Source organism: Lycium barbarum, chromosome 10 (genome assembly GCF_019175385.1).
Source record: "Lycium barbarum isolate Lr01 chromosome 10, ASM1917538v2, whole genome shotgun sequence".
NCBI lineage: Eukaryota > Viridiplantae > Streptophyta > Magnoliopsida > Solanales > Solanaceae > Lycium > Lycium barbarum.
In genome coordinates this window covers 98,574,893-98,595,934 of record NC_083346.1, presented here as the reverse complement: position 1 = coordinate 98,595,934, position 21,042 = coordinate 98,574,893, and the positions used below count along the sequence as shown (strand labels likewise).

Genomic DNA, 21,042 nt, shown 5'->3' with positions numbered 1-21,042 from the left:
CCGACTTGTGGCAAAAAATAACATATTTTAGTGTTATTAGCAAGTTCCAACCTAATTTGACAAAAAATTAGCAACATATAGTCAAATACAAAAACAAAAAAAGACACCATTCTAAATCCAAATCCTCAATCTTGTCTGTGCTCACGACAAAACCTAACAATATCTGCATCAAATTTTTTATGTGTGAGTTGTCAGGTTATTCGTTCTCTGAAAAAGTCTTGACATTTAATACCATGATTGAAAAACTCCTTCATCTTGTTTTTATACGTTGTGGGAAGGAGATTGTTTGTGTATCAAAGCTTTTAGTATTTGGTTTGATGAAAGGTGCTGCCATGATTCTCAAGCTATAACATTTCATTTTTCAAAAAAGTCAAGAGACTAAAATCCGGTACTCCTCTTGATGAGGAGAAATCTATATAGAACATTATTTTGCCGAAACTCTCATTTTCATTCATAAACCACTAAAGACATTGAAGCTTTGTTTGAATTTTTGATCTGCATAATTGTGATTCTTTTATGAGTGGGTAATATCAGGTTTTGTTTGAAACATCTTAAGGAGCTTGAATACAAATTTTGAAGGTGTTCGGAGAAGATTTGAGGAGAATTTGAATTATTTAAGATTGAAAATTCAAGGTTGAAATTACAATATTTGTGTATTCCTCATGTATATCTATGCGTATCTACTTGTATATCATTGTCATGTATATCTATGAAAACTTGTTTGTGATATACATCATTATACAAAATGTTCAATGTGATATACACATGTCATAGCAATGTTTTTCAGGTCTGAAATTTTAACTCCAAACTAGTTTAAATCACTTCCAGTCTTCTCAAATTCTGTATAAAGTCTCGTCCAGGTGTTTCAAACCACTTTCAACCACATCCACTCAAAAATAGAAAAAATATTTTTAGATGAGAAAGTAGAATCAATCTTGGATAAAACTACGTTGGAAATGAGGCTTTCCGGCGACTTGACATTTTTTCCGGTTTCAAAAGATTAGCTAGTGTATTTTATGGGTTATTCAGTGAAATTTGGGTGAGAAGTTTCACTTTAACTTTTTTGTTGTCTGCTTTGGAAGAATTGACTAACAAATGCCAATTATTGCTGCACCTAATCGTTGGCTAATTTAATACCCACAACTTCTATGACTTGTATATACATGCATGCTAATATCCCTAATCACTATATATTAGGACTGTTGTTTAAAAGTTAACCAGCGTTTGTAATGTATTTAAACTCCTTCTACACCTTCTTGTAGGAATCTTAAATTGTCTTGCTTCACATCGGCGCAGATCAAACAATGAAGAGCTATGGTAGAAGAAGAAAATCATAACAAGAAGAAAACAAGCAATTATACTCCAAAGAGTGACTTCCACCAGGTTCTTGTTCTTCCTGATTAGGTAGTTGATGAGCAACTTTTGGCAAAGGATCACTACACGCTCTACGTACTTTTTCCAAAGGGCCTAAGAAATTCTACTTCATTTGAAAATTCTAGCGGAATTTGATCACCCGCCTAACTCAACTCTAATTCATATCATCATTTTGGATATCACTATAAAACCTCTTATCACGACAAATAATGTGTAGCGACCTTGAATCTTGAATTTTTCATGTAAAGTTGTAAGACTCTAAGGTGCGCCAACGAAGTTTGAATAACATTTTCTAGGGACCGGTAATATATCACACGTTCATGAATTTAGAGGTGGCAATTTGAACCCATATTTAGAAAATTAGCCCATTTTACCCACATGTTAGTGAGTTGAGTCACTCATATTTCAGGTGGGTAAATATGAGTTTCAAGTCTCTCTTTAACCCATAAAAATATGGGCAAATATGAATAAAATACGAGTATCCATATAAGAACACACTAGACCCAATAACAACTCATTTTGAAAATGAGAAATTTCTGTCTTATCTCACACCCCAACCCTTACCCCACCACCCACCCCGCCATGCCCCCCACCCCACACACTTTTTTTTTTTATTTCATATACTTTATTTTTCTTTTATAAAAAGCTTATAAAAAAGGAGAAATTTTTTTCTTACCTCCCACTCCGATCCCTGCCCCCACTCCCACCATACCCCAATAAATAAATAAATTCAATTTCATATATTTTACCTTTATAAAATTTATAAAAAATGAAAAAAAATTCTTACCCCACCCCACCCCTCTCTGAACCCCCTCCCCCCCCCCCCCCCCAAAAAAAAAAATCAGGTTCAAATATTTTACTTTTATAAAAGTTTTATAAAAAATGGAAAAAAAAATTCTTACCCCCATCCCACCCCCCAAAAAAAATCAGTTTCAAATATTTTACTTTTATAAAAGTTTTATAAAAAATGGAAAAAAAAAATTCTTACCCCTGCCCCACCCCTCTCCGAACCCCCCCCCCCCCCCTAAAAAAATAATTTCAAATATTTTACTTTTATACAAGTTTTATAAAAAATGGAAAAAAAAATTCTTACCCCCTCCACGACCCCCACCCCTCACCCCTGAAATTTATATGAAAAAATTAATTTAACTTGACAAAAGAAAAATGTTATAAACATACACTTGAAATAATATTACACTTGTATAATATGAGTTAACTCATAACCAACCTAGTCATTTATCACCCAACTCATATTTACCCATATAAAATATGATCGGTTTGAAACCCAATCCATTTTTGTTCAAACTATTTTCAACCAAACCAAATCTAATCAAATCCACCCATTTGGAACCCCTAATCATGATAATAAGTGTAGGAGGTGTATTAGAAGTGATATAGGGTGTAAGGAGAACGCTAGAACCAAGCCAAGTTGGACACTGCGCAACGGACAAAAGTTTCAAATGAACTTGCACAAGACCCAATTCCAAACGATTACAACACCCGAGATATAACTAGTTATTCAATGAACTACCAACAAAGAAAGCCCGCCCGCCCGCCCGCAAACCGTTCATCAATCCCAACTCTTTACAAAAAATTATGTCGTAAACAATGCACCGTTTGCGCGCCCATACGTCAGGTGCGCGACTATGCAGCTGGGAATTCAATAAATACCATCAGTCCAAACAGGCTCTAAGTAGGATTATGCAATGCGAACTTAGAAAGGAATACTAAAAAGATTATTAGAGTAAATAAAATAAAATAAAATAATAGAGCGTGGTTTGAAGGCAGAGAAGCAACCCTAAAGAATGTGTAAAGCCCAAACGTTGGAGCCGGTATATGAAAAGGGCGCTCCCAGCCGCTCTCGCCTCACAAATTCATTTTGGTCTAATAATAATATCTGTTGGAAGGCAGGCTCCTTATTTTTGTGAAGATGTCGGACGAAGAGCATCAGTTTGAATCAAAGGCAGATGCAGGAGCATCAAAGACATACCCACAACAAGCTGGTACTATCCGTAAAAACGGTTACATTGTCATCAAAGCCCGTCCTTGCAAGGTCTTCTACTTTCTCTCTTAATTATTCTTTTTTTTTTTAATTATAAATATCTGGTTGAAGCAGCCACTAATGCTTGCATTAACACACTTCGGGCATGCTACTGCGGGATGGTTGTGCTAGGGGACGTACTTTTTTTTTTTTTTTTGTAAATATCTCATGTATATATATATATATATATATATATATATATATATATATATATATATATATATACTTTATGAATTTTAGATCTAGTGATGCCTTTTGGGGTTAGTTTTACTTCTTTTTTTTAGTAATTTGTTTCAAGTGTGTAACTTTGTGCTGTGTCAATATTGGTGCTGGTAATTAACCAGTTAATTTGTCCTGCTTCGACTTTTATTGTGATATTAGCTATTACGTGCAAAAAGAATTTTTCTTATGATAGTTGTGTCGATAAATTTAGCAATTACCTAGTAATTTGTCCGCCGACCAGTAGGCAGATGTAAATCTTAACCTAGTTGAGAGGCGGTTTCAATATTTGAAGTTTATGGGAACAACCTCATATTAACATACAATAATAACTGGGTTCACTATTTAGTAGATTTCTTATTATATATACATGGTATTGACAAAAGCTACTGTTTCACGTGAACCTGTAACATTCTCCACCTACCTTGTTAGGTCTCTCTCTGCCCCTCCAATCTTCGTTTCCAATGTTGTTACTCCCAGCTCTATGATTCCTAGGCGACCCCTTTAGTGTGATATCCTCAGCTTCTAGGAAACAAAACCAGAGATGATGAGTGCTTTTTCCTGTTGGTTACTTATGAAGTCCTAAATTAATTTCATTATTCTTGGATCTGGTTTTTGTGCAGTTTATATGCAAAATGCTAAGTTTTTAATCATCAGTAGTTTCTGAAGTTATCATGTTTACAATGACAAATTCCAATTGCTCGCTATATACGCTAAAAGTAAACATGTAGATACGAGAAATTCTGTTGCTGGTTTAAAATAGTAAAATTACTAAACTTTATGGTAAAATATATTAACATCTCAAAAGTATGTGTCTTTTATGTTGTCAGAATAATGTTAACATCAACAATAATTTTGATAACGGGACTATCCGACTTAATCTAAGAGGAGATTTACCCAAAGAGGGAATATATTAGCTCAAATGAAAAAAATGGCTCCTTCATTTTTGTGAGCTTAATTGATCTATCCTTGCGACGCTTGCATCTTCTTGATGCCTTAGAATGAAGCTACTTCATAAAAAATAAAAAAAAAATTCGTGACCTTATTTGTTTGATTCAAAAGATCTCACATTCTTGCTTTGTGGAGATCTTCATTGGCTAGCTTTCAATGCAGATTTTAGTTTGGCCTTGTTCTTCATTCTTAGATCAAACAAGATGTTCCTGCTATGAATTTTTCCTTCATCTTCTTCCCGTGTTTGCTAATTTAGACATTTCTGTTTACAGGTTGTGGAAGTCTCCACTTCCAAAACTGGCAAGCACGGACATGCCAAATGTCACTTTGTTGCAATTGACATCTTCACTGGCAAGAAACTTGAGGATATTGTTCCCTCTTCACACAATTGTGATGTATGTACTCCTCGAGGTCTTCATGTCCATCTCACAATATTCTTTTCTGTGCAAAATTGACCTCATGTATGATAACTGTGTCTGTTGCAGGTTCCCCATGTTAACCGTACAGATTACCAGCTTATTGACATCTCTGAGGATGGATTTGTATGTCTCTATTCCCTATTGTTAGATTCTTTTTGTTATTTTTGATTATTGTTGCTGATCTTCTGTGTGTTTTTAATGTTATATTATTAGGTGAGTCTCCTCACTGACAATGGTAATACTAAGGATGACCTCAGGCTTCCAACAGATGAGAGCCTTCTCACACAGGTTAGTAAGCACCTGGCTCATCTAGCCTTTTAACACTATTTCCAAGTTGTACTTTGAAGTCAAAGTAAATATTTTGAGGCCATGGTAAATATTAAGTCATTGTGGTATGCATGCTCCAACTCCCTTAGAAGCTTAAGTGGGTGTAATTCCCATTTAGTAGTAGGGTTTTTTTGTGTGCATATTATGACATTTTTCTGGAGTTTTGTTAGAAATGACCACATTCACATATTGAGGATAAAATCTGAGAAGGTCTCGCTTGAGATGGTTTGGACCTTCTGCGTCTACCTATAGATGCACCGGTCTATAGGTGAGCGAAGGTATTAAAAGGGGACGGGGTAGACCTAAAATCACATGGAAGGAAGTGGTCTCAGAAGACTTGGAAATGCTTGATATCAATACTTAGCTAAAGACAAGGCACAATGGAAGAAGAAGATCCAATAAGTGACAACTACTAGTTGAGGATAGGTTTTAGACTCGTATGAAACTTTTATTATTAGTGGTAGTAGTATTATTTATCTTATTTATTATGATGACGATGATATGATATGAGCTTAAATGATGAAATGAGGATTCATATAGCCGACCAAATTTGTTTGGGACGGGGTCCTAGTTGTTGTTGTTAGGTTGTTAATTCTTCTATCTCTAGAAAACATTGCAGGTTTTTCGACTGGTTCTAATTTGCTAAATGTGCAGATCAAGGATGGATTTGCTGAGGGCAAAGACCTTGTTGTGTCTGTCATGTCTGCTATGGGTGAGGAGCAGATTTGTGCACTGAAGGATATTGGTCCAAAGTAAATCGATTAAGAGCGATTGAGGCAAAATATTTATTCAAGGGAGATGGACATGACAGTAGCAGAAACAGGATATGGACCAGCTTGTTCAAGAACATCTACATCTACTTAGTATTCTTGATATATGTCCATATTAGGACTTCTTGAGTTAGATTGTTGTTTTAATATGCCTTGGAATTTGATTTATTTATCTTAAAGGTCTTCAAATTTGGTGTGGGGAAAAGTTAATCTTGCATTATACACAAATTTTGCACCTTCAGTTTTTATGAAGCTACATAATTGTCTTTGTAGGCTTGAGACCGTTCTAAGTATATTTTCCTGCATTTGCATCGGGTTGACTTCTTTTTTCTGAAGTCGATGATAATGTCAGAACTCCTCGGTCAATTGCTTAACAAAAAGACACTTCATAGGTCAAGAAAAAAATTGTCTTTGTAGTTAACCAGCATCCATGAGTTGGTTTCTGGTTCAACTTGCTTGATTGGGCTGCCATTTGGGGACTTGGTCTAAGGTGGGATAGCCAGTTTATAGACAGCCTATTAATATTCAACCAACGTTTAAAATGTAGCGTCCACTTTTTAAGGGGAAAGTAAATTATGGACAGAACATTCCTAGCTAAACACAGAAAATCCCTAGAAAAAATTGCAAGAGTTTGAACATTCGTCGGTTCAATTTGCATCTGATGTTCTGTGGAGTTTGAAATATGAGGTTGAGTTTCAGGAAAATTTCATGAGTTGGAATTTTTATTAATTCGAACTGCAGAAACGATTTCTAGAGTTACACTTCGCATTATGCTCCATGGGTAGAAAAGAAGCAGAACTTCAGAAGCAGCAACTGAGAAAGAAGGCAACAAATGACAATTGAGCGCAAATCTGAGAAATGACAAGGGAAGGAGAGTAGAAAGACCAAAACAAAAATCAAGAGGAGAAGGAGAAGTCACAATCCCTGCTCTAATAAAAATGGTTAGTCGTTATAATTTGTTGCTTTAGTGAATGAATGAAGTAGAGTTCAGCGAGGCATGGACGGGGATTGGGCATTATAAAACGAAAATTTGCTATTATGAAATGTCTTCAAATGATTTGAACCCTCGCACTCAGGGGTCCAGTTGGTACATTTCTTCCTGTGTTCATCATCAGCTTCAATATTCTCACTGCACGAATATCCTTGCCAGGTTTCGTTGGCAAGCTTCAGCAATCGATGATTTAGCTCACATACCGGATGGCTGTTCCGAGCCAGTCATCCGGTATTCCACCTTTCAAGATTCCACTAAGGGCTTTCACTGAGTGGTCTGTTCCTGCCTGCACTAACTCAAATCTTAGCACACAAGGAAAACAAATTCCAATCCTCAATTCCAAAATAGTCGATATAGGCTACATTTTTCCCCTCCGTAGTGGTTTTCCAGGAAAACACATTACCTTCGTTATGTAGACATCAATTCCAAGCTTGGCAATCATGGCGGCTTCTGTTATTTTTGTCACCATCCCACCAGTTGTATCATGGGCAGCTACAGTGAATTCAACTGTTGATGAAAGATTGAGGAATGATGAATACCAAGTAAATAAATTGTCTCCGAGATAGTTGAATGCAAGTTAGTTGTTATGCAGTTAGTGCCTTTATAAAGAAATTGCACCCAAGGGTTTGGCCAAGTGGTCAATTAAGTGGGTTGAGAACCATAACGTCTCAGGTTCAGTTTCCAGTGGAGGCAAAAACACTAGGTGATTTCATCCATCTGTCAAAGCTTTGGTGGGTAGAGTTACCCGGTACTTGTGCTAGTGAGAGGTAGCAGGTACCCCGTGGAATTAGTCTAGCTTAATGAAAGCTACATTGGTATTACAATACATATTCGGTTCTCAGAGTAAGCCAATTAATCTTGGTGTGACAATATGATTGTCCTATACAGAGCGGGCTTACTTGTATCTTCTAATTTAGGTTTCACTACCGACCAGCTTCCATCTTCAAGTACAGCTGCAACAAGTAAACATCATGTCAATATGATGCAGCTTACTGTAGGTGCTTTACGGAAAAATAATATATTCAAAACAATAAACCTAACACTAGGGCTAAAATGGAGCATTTACCAATTTCCCGGATAAGTACAGCGCCAGGTTCTACTGGTGGACGATCATATACGCCAAGAACATCCGTCTTTACTCAAGATATATAGGATAGTAACATTTATATAACACAATCTACTATTGATTAAAGATAAAGTATCATGAATATGAGACGAAAATGTATACGGAGTCTAGAAAGTCTCGGAGATAATTAGTACATTTGTGTAAAAATGGGGAATCTACAAGTCTTATGGAGTAACTAATTTGAGTTGTATTTATTAAAAAAATTCTTATTTGCAAATCTCCAGCATGAATAGTATCAAAATGCACTCTCTACATAATGATGTGTTGGATACAAGAAAAACAACAAACTCTGGCTTTAGTTCAGCTGCTAAATAACGTATTATCACGTCTCCACTCAGAATAGTGCACTCCTGAACAAGTGAATGAGTTAAGTACATGATCACCAAGTTAATGTTCAATTATGCTTGAAACACAGACCTGTAATGTATATACGATTGAAAAATAATAATAATAAACAGACCTGTAATGTATCCAGGACTGCATCTCCATGCAGAACCTGGAATTCAAATGAACTTGTGTTACAACATTCCTGAAGTTATGTCACAAAATTAGAAAATTGAAGCAATTACAATAACAACGTGACCAAATTAGAGAGTGATATTTTATTTCACTGATCTGATATCTTATGAAAGAATAGTGAAGAAAAGCTTTACAAAGAACAATTTAGTAGAAGTGGTTCCTTGCAATGAAGAAAGATTAAAAAGTGTTCGCTCAAGGCAGAGTGGAAAACTAAGCTAAAGTACATTTACAGAACAGCATCTTTCCATATTTGCTAACAAAACATGGTTATTTCGCACAAGATTAACATTGTTTATAATGAATATGACATTGATTCAAGTAAGATAAAATCTTGAGAATCTCCCAGACTGCATAGATGAACTTAACTGTCAGTTCCTTTCATATATAATTCAGTGACGAACGAGCATTAGCATTAGATAATCTTTAGTTCGCGATTGTACTAAGACCTACTTAGGTTATGTTTGAATATAAAGGAATCTGATTTTTTAGTATAGATATAAAGCTAGCTTGAAATTACACACAGATAGTTTTATACCATGCATTGATAAGCTTTTTGGCTTTTAACTCTTGATATAACCCATTAAGGCTACGTATCAGCAGGTTTCATGCGTATATACAGTTGCAAGAGAGACAATCATCTGTGGAATTTTTCCTCATAAGAAATTTGAATTACTGGGAGTGAGGAGCAAGTTGTTCACCTCCCTAAAAATTTCTTGGTAGTGGTTAAATATCATGAATCAAATCTTTTTGTTTCAAAAGAAAAAGAAAACACTTTACGTGCCTTCAGATCTTCAGCTCTCAACAGAAATCTGCTCCTACGTCATAATCAAATCTGATCCTTCCTACCTATAGCAGATAGTTAACACTTTGCTCAAATTATATTCATAGATGGAAAACACTTTGCTCCAGCAAGTGAAAACAAGCTTGAAGCAAAAGTAACAGTGGGTACATTCTGTGACATCAATAAACTTCCCCCCAAAATGAAAAATAATGTTTTGCATGACGCGACTTCCCTCCAAAAGATTGTAGCCCCAACCCCAATTTTGGTAATTTTCTTTTTCTGCGGATTGTGTTATAGTTTGTTAGAAATGCAATGCCATGCATCTGTTAAAGTTTCCAAACAGGTTATGACCCTAGGCTGCGTCACACGTTATCCTAAAGGTTTTGGTTCAATGTTCTGGTTCTTTTATAACATAACAGAGCTAATCTTAGGTAAAAGTCTCTATGTAAATCTGTTTTTGCAACAGTTTTCTCTCTACTTCTAGTCTAATTGTATATTGTCTCTACCTTAATCTGTCACTTTGAACTTTGCTCAGTCTACTCAGACTTAACGAGCCACAAGCTCTACTCTAGGATCTTTCCTCAACTCGTGGGTTCTTGCTTCGATCTTCCAGATCCATTTATCAAGTTGTTGAGCCTAATCTCTTTGCCCTATACTCACTCTTCAACCTACAAGCCACCTTAAAACTCAAGTTTCTAGAAGTATAATATACATACATATATATATACACACATATATGTATGTGTGTGTGTGTGTGTGTGTGTGTGTGTGTATATATATATATCCACATGTATGTATACACACACACACACAAACACACATATACGCATATACACATATGTATATACACACACACACACACATATATGTATATATATAAACCCTACAATTGGATTAAACGTGCGAAAAGGGATTACGAGTCACAAAGTTTTATGCCCAGAGAATTCCTTGATAGGAGTTCCAGAAAAGCTTTATCATTGTCCCAGGCTACTCCATCCATTATATTGAAGATTTGGATTGGATGCACAGATTTTATCACATTTGTTACATGGCAAACCTTCGGTTTAGATAAGGAGGGATTGCGAGTCACAAAATTTTAAGCCCAGAGCAATCCAATGAAAAGGAGTGTCTGATGCCCTTTTGAAGTAGAAGGGGCTGCGAGAATTTTTGTCAATCCCAGTTTTGAATCTTCACGTTTAATTCCTTCGCCGTCGCCCAGTACTCATTTGTCAATTAGTAGAAATTAAAACTAGAAAGAGTCTTTGAGTAGTAGAACTTTTTCCTTTTCTCCTAGTTCTTGTACAGGATATTTTGAGCGTTAGGTGTCTGTCAAAAACCATATGATCATGAAATTTTGCACTAGTTATAACATTCTTCTGGACATTCACGTTGAACATCAAGCTTATAAATGCCCATCAAATAGAGCTGATAGAAAGCACCTCCATGACATGAAAAGTCTAAACATCATGAGAAACCTACCTACACAATGCACATTCCTAATGATATGCTTGGCTAAGAAAATGGACAGGGAAGATATAAGGGCAGAAGTAAGAATATGGTCTGGAAGTCTCTGTTTCACATAAAAACAAACCTGAAAAATAATTGCAGTGCCTAGGTCCTAAGGAGGTATTTATGTGCGAAAAATTATGAGAGTTTCAGGCTAAGAAAGAGTTTAACTTACAGGTACAAAACCAGTATCTATAGCTTTAGTGACCATTGAAATGTCAGCCTCCGTCATCTGCAAAAGCACAAGTTGTCAAATTTCAAACAATTTCACAGCAAGGAACAATTTTGTTTTCTCAAAAGAGCTTAAAAATAGAGCAATATATCCATTTAATAAAAATGATCTTCAATTCGCCTTCTAACATTTCTTTGACATGTTGACCAACCACATGAGAATGGAGACATTCCGATGGAAGGAATACCCTCTGCAACAACAAAAACCATTTGTTAGGGATCCACGGGTAAGAGACGGATATAAAATTGTGATCTAGAGAATAGCTTAGTAATCTGTGAAGTGCGAAATCAAGTAATGCCCTTGATTGGATGGACAGCTGTCAAGTACTATTGAGATCAATATCATGACTGATTAATTAGGATGTTAGCTTTATGTGACAACTTAAAAGCAAATACCAAACCAATTTAGGCCCGCGTAACATCTTCCACAGAGCATCATAGCCCCTCCAATCTGATATGATAATTGCCTATGGCCTTCACAGTGTCTTTTCAAGTCCTATTTCTTATCATGCAGTAAAGCAGTTGGGCTACGAGAGAGATTCTCGGCACCTAAATATCCAAATTCATTTCAAATCCCAACCCTGCCCAAAGTGAGACCCAATGAAGGTAAACGGAGTGCAGATGTGAAAATGTTACATATTATGCTACCAGTTACATAAGGATGTGTTTGTTATGAACGAAAAATGTTTTCCTAGAAAATGTTTTCTTGGGAAACAAGCGAGTTTCTTACTTATTTTCTAGTGTTTGGTATGTAAGCAAACAAATATTGTCCAGCATTTATATGTAATCTAGGAAAACACTATGGGGGTGAGATGGGATGGGAAGTAGGAGTTTGGAGGTGAGATGGTCAAGGTGTGGGGGTTGGGGGGCGTTGGGGACGGGGAGGAGACAATGAACTTGGAAGGTCATTTTCTTCATTTTAAGGAACTTGTTTTCCTAGAGAAAGTGTTTTCCAAATTATTTTGATCATCCAAATATGGAAGATTGAACCGAACAAACCCTAAATCACAATAAGATCTATTTCAGACAAGCTTAGAGGCTAGTGGTATGGAAATGAAATTGTTATGAGTACCTCTTGCTAGGGCTCTCACGATTTCAAGATTGAGGGATGTGACCTGCAATAAAGAAAAATGAGTATTCTGTCACATATCACCTGAAAGTCAAAGCAAAAACATAAAAGGAGACCATCGCATAGAAACAAAGAAGTCAAGAAATCAAACATCAAAGTTTAGCCTGCATAAGATCCTGGAAATACACCCAAAACAAGAGGAGAACTACGATGCATGCATGAATATTTCCTGTCATGTTGTGACCAAATGAAAAAAACCATGGAAAGTAGAAATGCGAAAGAAATCAGGGGGAAGCAAATATTTCCCTGGTTTCAACAACGACACTGCTAGTACTAAGTTACAAGCAGAAGGTAGAAAAGGAATAAAGACAAAATATCAGCTACATAATAGAGTTGAAAATATGTGTCAGGTGGAACGAAGATATTGCTTGAAAACAGAAAGGTGAGGGATGGATCTTACTGAAATTCTTGTAGCAACAAAGCCAGCCTTGACAAGAGGTCGGCTTAGTCCACCCTTATGAACCCCTGACTTGCTAGCTTGAAAGTGTCCAAAGGAACCTGAAGACAATGACGACAATGTCAAAGGGACAAGTTATTTGAAACTAAGGGTGTGTTTGGTATGGAGGAAAATATCTTCTAGAAAATGTTTTCTAATTTTTTCACCTTTGGTTGGTCAAAATGTTTAGAAAACATTTTCTCTAGGAAAACAAGTTCCTTAAAAATGAGGAAAATGACTTCGCTAATGGAAGTAGGGAAAACAAGTTCCATAGGTGTCATTCTGTATTGATTGTCTCTTCCATCACCCTCCAATACATCTTACCCCTACCCCCACCCTAACTCCACCACCCCCAAACTTTTACCCCCCCCCCCCCCCTTGTGTATATTATATATGAAATGTTTTGGGGATAATATTTTCTACTTATACCAAACGCCAGAAAATCACTTATTTTCCAGTAAAAACATTTTCCTTCATACCAAACACAATCTAAAAACTAAATTGTCCTTCTAGAGCAGCAATAATGGATCGATTTATGTCTATTAATTTCATAATTCAAAGAGTTTTGCTATGGCTAATGAACCTTGCAAATCCTGCTAATGACTAAACACACAATTAGTATCAACCTGCTCCATGAAAAAAAAAAAAAAAAAGGGCAGCCCGGTGCACTAAGCTCCCGCTATGCGCAGGGTCCGGGGAAGGGCCGGACCACAAGGGTCTATTGTACGCAGCCTTACCTTACATTTCTGCAAGAGGCTGTTTCCACGGCTCGAACCCGTGACCTCCTGGTCACATGACAGCAACTTTACCAGTTACGCCAAGGCTCCCCTTCAAACTTAACCTGCTCCATGAACTCAACCTGCTCCATGAACAGCAATAAAACTTTCTGAATCCGCAACTGGTTGATCACCGAAATCATCAATGAAACTTGGAGCTTCAGACTGTCCCGGCCTTTTGCTCCAATCCATTCCAAGAACATTTGCAGAAGTAGAATCCGGAAGAAATGCTTGACGAAGATGGGTTGAAACTTCCTTAAGATTCTCCTCATCTATAGTCTCCAATTTATTTTTACACGTGATGGCTGCACCTCCTGAACTAAACAGTAAACAAATAATGCATCCAAAATCTCAAAAAGAAGACATGCTAATAAGTAGGGAAATTTTCTATCCCCTTATTTACACCAACTTGATGTCACTACCCATACACTTTATACATTGATAAGAGTAACCTACATAGTTAAATACAAACTCAGAAGAAAGCACCTGCTCCATTCTAATTATTAAGTTCTATTACACTGACCAGCATATTCTTATTTTTATTTTTTTTCTATTGGTAAAGTCAATCAATCAACTATGCATCGATCAGGTTGATCTCTCAGATGGTCACTCAATTAATAGTTATTATCTCAGAAAATCACCTTTCTTCTTGATTCCAATTTTCCTTCAACAAAGAAAGTGACTTTCTGAAATAATAACTATTAGTTGAGTTACGATCTGAGAAATCAACTCTCATCGATCATAAACTAGTTGAACTCGTCTAGGAGTATCCTTTGTTAAGTCAAAGGATTCATCTAGCTTGACTATTTTACACTGGCTGTCAACCTGATATAATCCTCTTAATCCATGCTTGGGATTGACCATGTTTTGCAATTAAATGGAGTTCCTTTTTTCCTTCTTTTTTATAGTTAAATATATCACAAAATTAGTGCCAAATAGAAATAGGGGTGTCAAATGGGCTAGTCGGACTGAATTTGGATGGGTTAAAATGGGTAATAAATGGACAGGTCAAAAGTTACTTGGCAGAATGGGTTGTTAAAATGGCTAAAAAGCGGGTTATAACCCAACCCGCCAATTCTTACTAAGTTTAATATCTCGGTAACTTTTTTTTTTCTTTATACATAACATATCAAACAAAGAAGAATGTATTTTTGCACATATTTTGACAAGATTTCTCATGGGGCAATTTAGGCTTACATATCATCCCATTAGACCCACATTCAAGTAATTAGCAAATGCTCAAGATACCAGATCACTATCTCTAGTATTGTTCAAAACAAAAAAAAAAAATCTGGGAATTCTAAATTTAAGATTTTTCAATCAAATCAACAGATATCAGATCAAATATAGACAAACAGTAAAAAAAAAAAAAGAAACTGGAACAAACTGAAAAATAAACAAAAAAGATATTTTGAGTGAATCACGAGATTGAACAGTAAAAAAAGGATTAGCTAACCGAGTTTGACTATGCAGCGGACACGTTTGGTTGGAGAATTTTTGTTCTGCTCCATTTTTGGTTAATAATCTCTCCTTTTAGTTCTACCCAAACAGTGTTTTGTTGAGTTTGAGTACGAGGTAGCTGAAAATAAGGAAACCCAAATTAAATGCCAATTTCCTTTTTCTTCCGAGGGTGATGTTCTCTTGTTTTAATCTTTTTGATCCTTTAAAAAAAATGTATACTCCTCGTCCCAATTTATACATGATTTACAAGAAAAAATTATCAATTTGTGACTTATAAGAGTATTTTTTATGTAATTTCTAAATATATAAATTATTTTTAAAAACCTTATATGTATGGAATGCGCAATAAAGAAGCTTGACTCTCCGATATGTCATTAAATTGAGATAGAGGGAATTACCTTTTTATTTAGAAAATTAATTTAATTTTAAATTTTTGTTCTAACACTTAATAAAATTATTTATAGTCACATAAATATTTACCATTTATATTACCTCACAAATTTCAAACATTTATTAAGTGTTATAAAAAGAACCCTCCTGTTGCCCTGCTCCATAGACTCTTTTTAAAAAAAAAATTGTGTTTTTTAAATAAAGGTAATTTAAATTTTTTTAATACTTTACCAATTTTTTTTAAAAAATACTTATTTTAGAGCTCATTTAAACGGGTAGAAAATCACTTAAAAGGAATGGAGGAGTACAAGATTGCATTTTCACCAAGTGGAATTTTCATAGCTATCCTATATGTGAAAGCACATAATTTTTCATTGAAAATCTATGCAATATCTATAGCCTTCACAAAAAAAATTGTTAAATTTGGGCGGAACGCCCAAAACTAAAAAGGAACAAAAAATTCACAACTTTGTCCTTTTTTAAAACCGAGTTCCAAAGCTAACCATACTGGATTTGCATGGTCCAAATGCAAAAAATTGCGTGGATTTCCTTCATACGGTCTTCAATTTTTGACCGTCAATTTGCTGGTATTTAATTTTTGTCCTACTTCTCATTTAATGAAAATTTATGGGCTAAAGTATTCATTTTGTACCAAAGATTCTGGCTTCGATCCCCAGCAGAGTCGAAAATAATTATAATTTTGCAAGGCATAGGTTCATGTTCGGACGAAGTTACATAGAACCTATGCCTTATCCGACAAAGATTCGTGGAAATAAAATTCTGCCTTAATTTCGCAACTATGCCTATAGGCATAGGTTTTATGTAGTTTCATAGAAACCTTTGTTGTGTCCGACATAATTTCTATATAACTATATATTGAATAGGCCTAGTTTCATATGAACTTAGGCCTTGCGATTTTATTTTTTTTACTGAGCGGGGTTCCAGACCCAGAACCTCAGAATATTTTCGGCTACCTTTTTAAGTGAATGACAAAAATTAAAGACCAGAGCCTTTGAAGGCAATCGTGCAAATTGCCCAAAGCTTTGGTATTTTTTGGATTATGAACCAAACTTAGATCGATAAAATTTATCCCATGAAATTACTGGTGGAATATAAATTTCTATGAACCAATAATTTTTAATGTAAGTTAGAGACTTCATCAATCATATTTCGACTCCCATAATTCTGCTGTTCAACGAGGTTTTCATTCCTGATACTGTTAATGTTGGTGTTGCCCACGCCATTTCTGTTCCAATTGTCCTACCATATGCCAAGTCATTTTCTGACATGTCAAATATTAAAATTTTTGCTATTGAAAATTTCAAACGGTGACAAGAATGTGTTTTCTCACTGCTTGATGTTCATGGTGGTGCTGTTGGGAATAAAATAGAACCGCAAAAATAAAATTCACGGTATTAGTGATAAACGCGGAACACTAAGTTATGGTTAAATCACCAAGAATAAAAATGCAGCAATAATGACACACTCAAAAAGAAAAACACTCTTTTGATTTTTCCCACCTCACTACAATATCGCTCACACTCTAAATTTCTTCACAGACTATTTTCTTATACAATCTATGGTATACCTCACTCTGCTTTCACTCAGATGTATTGTCTGAGATTTTTCGGTGTATTTGGAATGAACCATAAGCTGCCTATTTATAGGAATGAATTGTTCCTCCTTATGTCAACAATGACATCACTTTTATGCAGAAGTCTTCACTTGCAGTCTGAATATATCTTTGGCCAATCAACCAAATCTGCACACCATTGAAAAACTCATACCAAAGGAAGAAAAACAACTTCCTGTAAATGGGGCTGGACCCCACAAATATCCCCCTCCAGACTGCAAGTGAAGACTTTTGCATAAAAGTGATGTCATTGATGACATAAGGAGGAGCAATTCATTCAACAAGTGGTATCAGAGCCAAGGTTCTATCTGAGTATGTTGTGGTTGCAGCATAGTCTGAACTTCCACATCAGAAAAGAATTATTTTGGTCTCCTAATAAATAGTATTTGTATTTGTGATAAACGATGGAAGCCAACACTAGTAGAATGTTGTGTTTTTCTTTTTGAATGTGTAGTGGTCTTTGGAGTATTTATACTCGTGACTACACAGTGAAAAACTCCTTACTATAGTGATATCAGTTGCTTCTCTTAGCCGTGGTTTTTCCCTTATTCAGAAGGGTTTCCACGTAAAATCTTGGTGTCATTATTGCTGCATTTTTATTCTTGTTGATTTAACCATAACTTAGTGTTCTGCGTTTATCACTAATACCGTGAATATTATTTTTGCGGTTCTATTTTATTCCCAACAAGTGGTATCAGAGTCAAGGTTCTGTCTGAGTATGCTCTGTGGTTGCAGCATAGTCTGAACTTCCACATCAGAAAAGAATTACTTTGGTCTCCTAATAAATAGTATTTGTATTTGTGATAAACGATGGAAGTCAACACTAGTAGAATGGTTACTGTGAGTGGAGTAAATTATGCCATTTGGAAGGGCAAAATGGAAGATTTGCTCTATGTCAAGTTTCATCAACCTGTCTTTTCCATTAAAAAGCTTGATAATAAATCAGATGAAGAGTGGAATTTGTTACACAGGCAGGTTTGCAACTTTATTAGATAGTGGGTTGACTATAATGTGCTGAACCATATTTCTGGGGAGACACATGCTCGGACCCTATGGGAGCATCTTGAAAGTTTGTATGCTCGAAAAACTGGAAACAACAAGATGTTTTTGATAAAGCAGATGTTGGGTTTAAAATACCACAATGGTTTCGCAATGACAGATCATCTGAATATTTTTCAGGGGATCATGAACCAGTTATCTGTTATGGGCATTAATTTTGATGAAGAAATTCAAGGCTTGTTTCTACTTGGTTCCCTACCAGATTCTTGGGAAATTATTAGAACTTCATTATCAAATTCTGCTCCGGATGGTGTGATCTCTATGGATCTTGCCAATAGCAGTCTTTTAAATGAAGAGATGAGAAGAAAATCTCAAGGTTCCTCCTCATCAGATGTCTTGGTGATTGACACTAGGGGGAGAAGCAAGAATCGTGGTTCTCAAAATAGAGAACATCATAGAAGCAAATCCAGAAGCAGACTTAAAGATATTGAGTGCTATCATTGCGGGAAAAAAGGGCACACAAAGAAGTTCTGCCGAATTTTGAAAAAGGAGAATAGAGATAAGGAGGAAAAGAAAGAAGATGGTAATCGTGTGGCCACCGTCACTATAGAAGATCTTGTTACTGTCCTTGATGCGGATCTGATAAATATTGCCTGTGATGAGTCAAGCTGGGTTGTGGACAGTGGTGCCGCATCTCATGTGATATCAAGGAAGGAATTTTTCTCATCCTATACTCCGGGTGACTTTGGAACTTTGAGTATGGGTAATGCGACTGTATCTAGGGTGGCTGGTGTTAGAACGATTTGTCTGGAAACTAGTATTGGAACTAAACTAGTTTTAAACAATGTAAAGCATGCACCCGATGTTCGTTTGCACTTGATCTCTGTTGGTGTTTTGGATGATGAGGGATATGTCAGTACCAATGGTGCTGGAAAGTGGAAGCTTACTAAAGGTTCCATGATTGTGGCTCGTGGTCTATACTGGACTACGGCCTCTACATGTGTTGATATGGTGAATGCAGTTGAGAGCAATAGCTCTACAACATTATGGCATAAGAGGCTTAGCCACATTAGCGAGAAAGGACTAAATGTTCTGGCCAAAAAGAAATTATTGTCAAATTTCAAAAGTGCTAAATTAGAAAAGTGTGAGCACTGCTTGGCTGGAAAACAAAATAGAGTTTCTTTCAAATCTTATCCTCCTTCAAGAAAGACAGAGTTGCTTGAATTGGTGCATTCAGATTTATGTGGTCCAATGAAAACAAGGACCTTAGGCGGTGCACTTTATTTTGCTACTTTTATTGATGATTGCTCAAGGAAACTTTGGGTCTACGTCCTAAAGACTAAAGACCAAGTGTTGGGTGTCTTTAAGCAGTTTCAGGCTTCAGTTGAAAGAGAAACATGAAAGAAGCTGAAGTGTATTCGTACTGATAACGGTGGTGAATACTGTGGACCGTTTGACGAATACTGCAAGCAATAGGATATTAGACACCAGAAGACTCCTCCTAAGACTCCTCAACTTAATGGTTTGGCAGAGAGGATGAACATGACCTTGATGGAAAGAGTCAAATGTTTGCTTTCTGAAGCAAAGTTGCCGAATTCCTTTTGGGGTGAGGCTTTGTTGACCGCTGCACATGTTATTAATCTATCCCCTGCGGTGCTTTACAAAGTGATGTTCCAAACAGAGTTTGGTATGGCAAGGATGTTTCCTATGACCACTTCAAAGTGTTTGGTTGCAAAGCTTTTGTACATGTGCCTAAAGATGAGAGGTCAAAATTAACTGCCAAGACAAGGCAGTGCATCTTCATTGGTTATGGCCTTGATGAGTTTTGTTACAGGCTATATGATCCAATTGAGAATAAGGTCGTGAGAAGCCGTGATGTTATCTTCGTGGAGGATCAAACCATTGAAGATATTAACAAAGCGGAGAAGATAAAATCTTCAAGTTCTAAAGGTTTAGTTAATCTTGATCAAGGCCCCCATACAAATGTTGATGACGTTGGTGGGCTCGATAACGATGGTGATGCCCAGAATCATGTTCCAGATCAGCATGTTGATGATGATAATGATGCTGCTATTGATGAGGTAGATGCGCCTACTCATGAAGTCGTGGATGAGTCAGATATTCCACTTAGAAGGTCTACTAGACAATATGTTCCTCCTTCCCGTTATTCACCTAATGAGTATGTATTACTCACTGATGGGGGAGAACTTGAATGTTATGAGAAGGCCATGGAAGATGAGCACAAGAATCAATGGATTGAAGCCATGCAATATGAGATAAAATCTCTGCATGAGAATCATACTTATGAGTTGGTGAAATTGCCTAAGGGCATGAGAGCTTTGAAGAACAAGTGGGTGTTCAAAGTTAAAGCCGAAGAACACAGCTTGAAGCCCAGATACAAAGCTAGGTTGGTTGTTAAGGGATTGGTCAAAGGAAAGGTATTGACTTTGACGAAATATTTTCTCCTGTCGTGAAAATGTCCTCCATTCGGACAGTTCTTGGTTTGACTGCTAGTCTTGATTTGGAAATTGAGCAAATGGATATGAAGACTGCTTTTCTTCACGGTGACTTAGAAGAGGAGATTTATATGGAACAACCTGAGGGCTTCAAGGCAAAAGGTAAAAAAAAATCTTGTATGCAAACTTAAGAAGAGTCTATATGGATTGAAGCAAGCTCCCAGACTGTGGTACAAGAAGTTTGAGTCTGTTATGGGGGAGCAAGGCTACAAGAAGACTTCTTCAAATCACTGTGTGTTTGTACAAAGATTGTCTGATTATGACTTTATCATCCTCCTGCTATATGTGGATGATATGTTGATTGTAGGCAAGAATGCTTCCAAGATTGACTAGTTGAAGAAACAATTGAGTAAGTCTTTTGCAATGAAAGAATTGGGTCAAGCTAAGCAGATTTTGGGCATGAGAATTACTCGTTCAAAAGATGAAAGGAAGATTTATTTGTCACAG

General features: G+C 36.3%; 2 protein-coding genes across 4 annotated transcripts; one reads left to right on the top strand and one right to left on the bottom strand.

Moving 5' to 3' along the window:
- Nucleotides 1–2,964: 2,964 nt before the first annotated feature.
- LOC132613580 (eukaryotic translation initiation factor 5A-2) lies at nucleotides 2,965–6,369 on the top strand. Its single transcript, XM_060327649.1, has 5 exons — nucleotides 2,965–3,427; nucleotides 4,858–4,980; nucleotides 5,071–5,127; nucleotides 5,218–5,292; nucleotides 5,986–6,369. Exons 1-5 carry the CDS (start codon nucleotides 3,305–3,307, stop codon nucleotides 6,085–6,087), a joined length of 480 nt encoding a protein of 159 aa, XP_060183632.1. The 5' UTR covers nucleotides 2,965–3,304; the 3' UTR covers nucleotides 6,088–6,369.
- A 645-nt stretch (nucleotides 6,370–7,014) lies between these two features.
- On the bottom strand, nucleotides 7,015–15,273 carry LOC132613579 (isopentenyl phosphate kinase). 3 transcript variants are annotated; one of them, XM_060327646.1, is made up of 12 exons: nucleotides 15,053–15,273; nucleotides 13,680–13,910; nucleotides 12,785–12,882; nucleotides 12,328–12,370; nucleotides 11,385–11,446; nucleotides 11,200–11,256; nucleotides 8,679–8,747; nucleotides 8,491–8,568; nucleotides 8,159–8,225; nucleotides 7,992–8,045; nucleotides 7,496–7,599; nucleotides 7,015–7,378 (listed from the first exon to the last, which is right to left on the bottom strand). In XM_060327646.1, the coding sequence occupies exons 1-12, from the start codon at nucleotides 15,105–15,107 to the stop codon at nucleotides 7,283–7,285; spliced, it is 1,014 nt and encodes a 337-aa protein (XP_060183629.1). In that variant the 5' UTR covers nucleotides 15,108–15,273; the 3' UTR covers nucleotides 7,015–7,282. The 3 variants fall into 3 exon arrangements, with proteins under 3 accessions (XP_060183629.1, XP_060183630.1, XP_060183631.1); XM_060327647.1 differs by having other exon boundaries at nucleotides 8,679–8,714; nucleotides 15,053–15,272; XM_060327648.1 differs by having other exon boundaries at nucleotides 13,680–13,915; nucleotides 15,053–15,243.
- Between the last annotated feature and the right edge of the window lie 5,769 nt (nucleotides 15,274–21,042).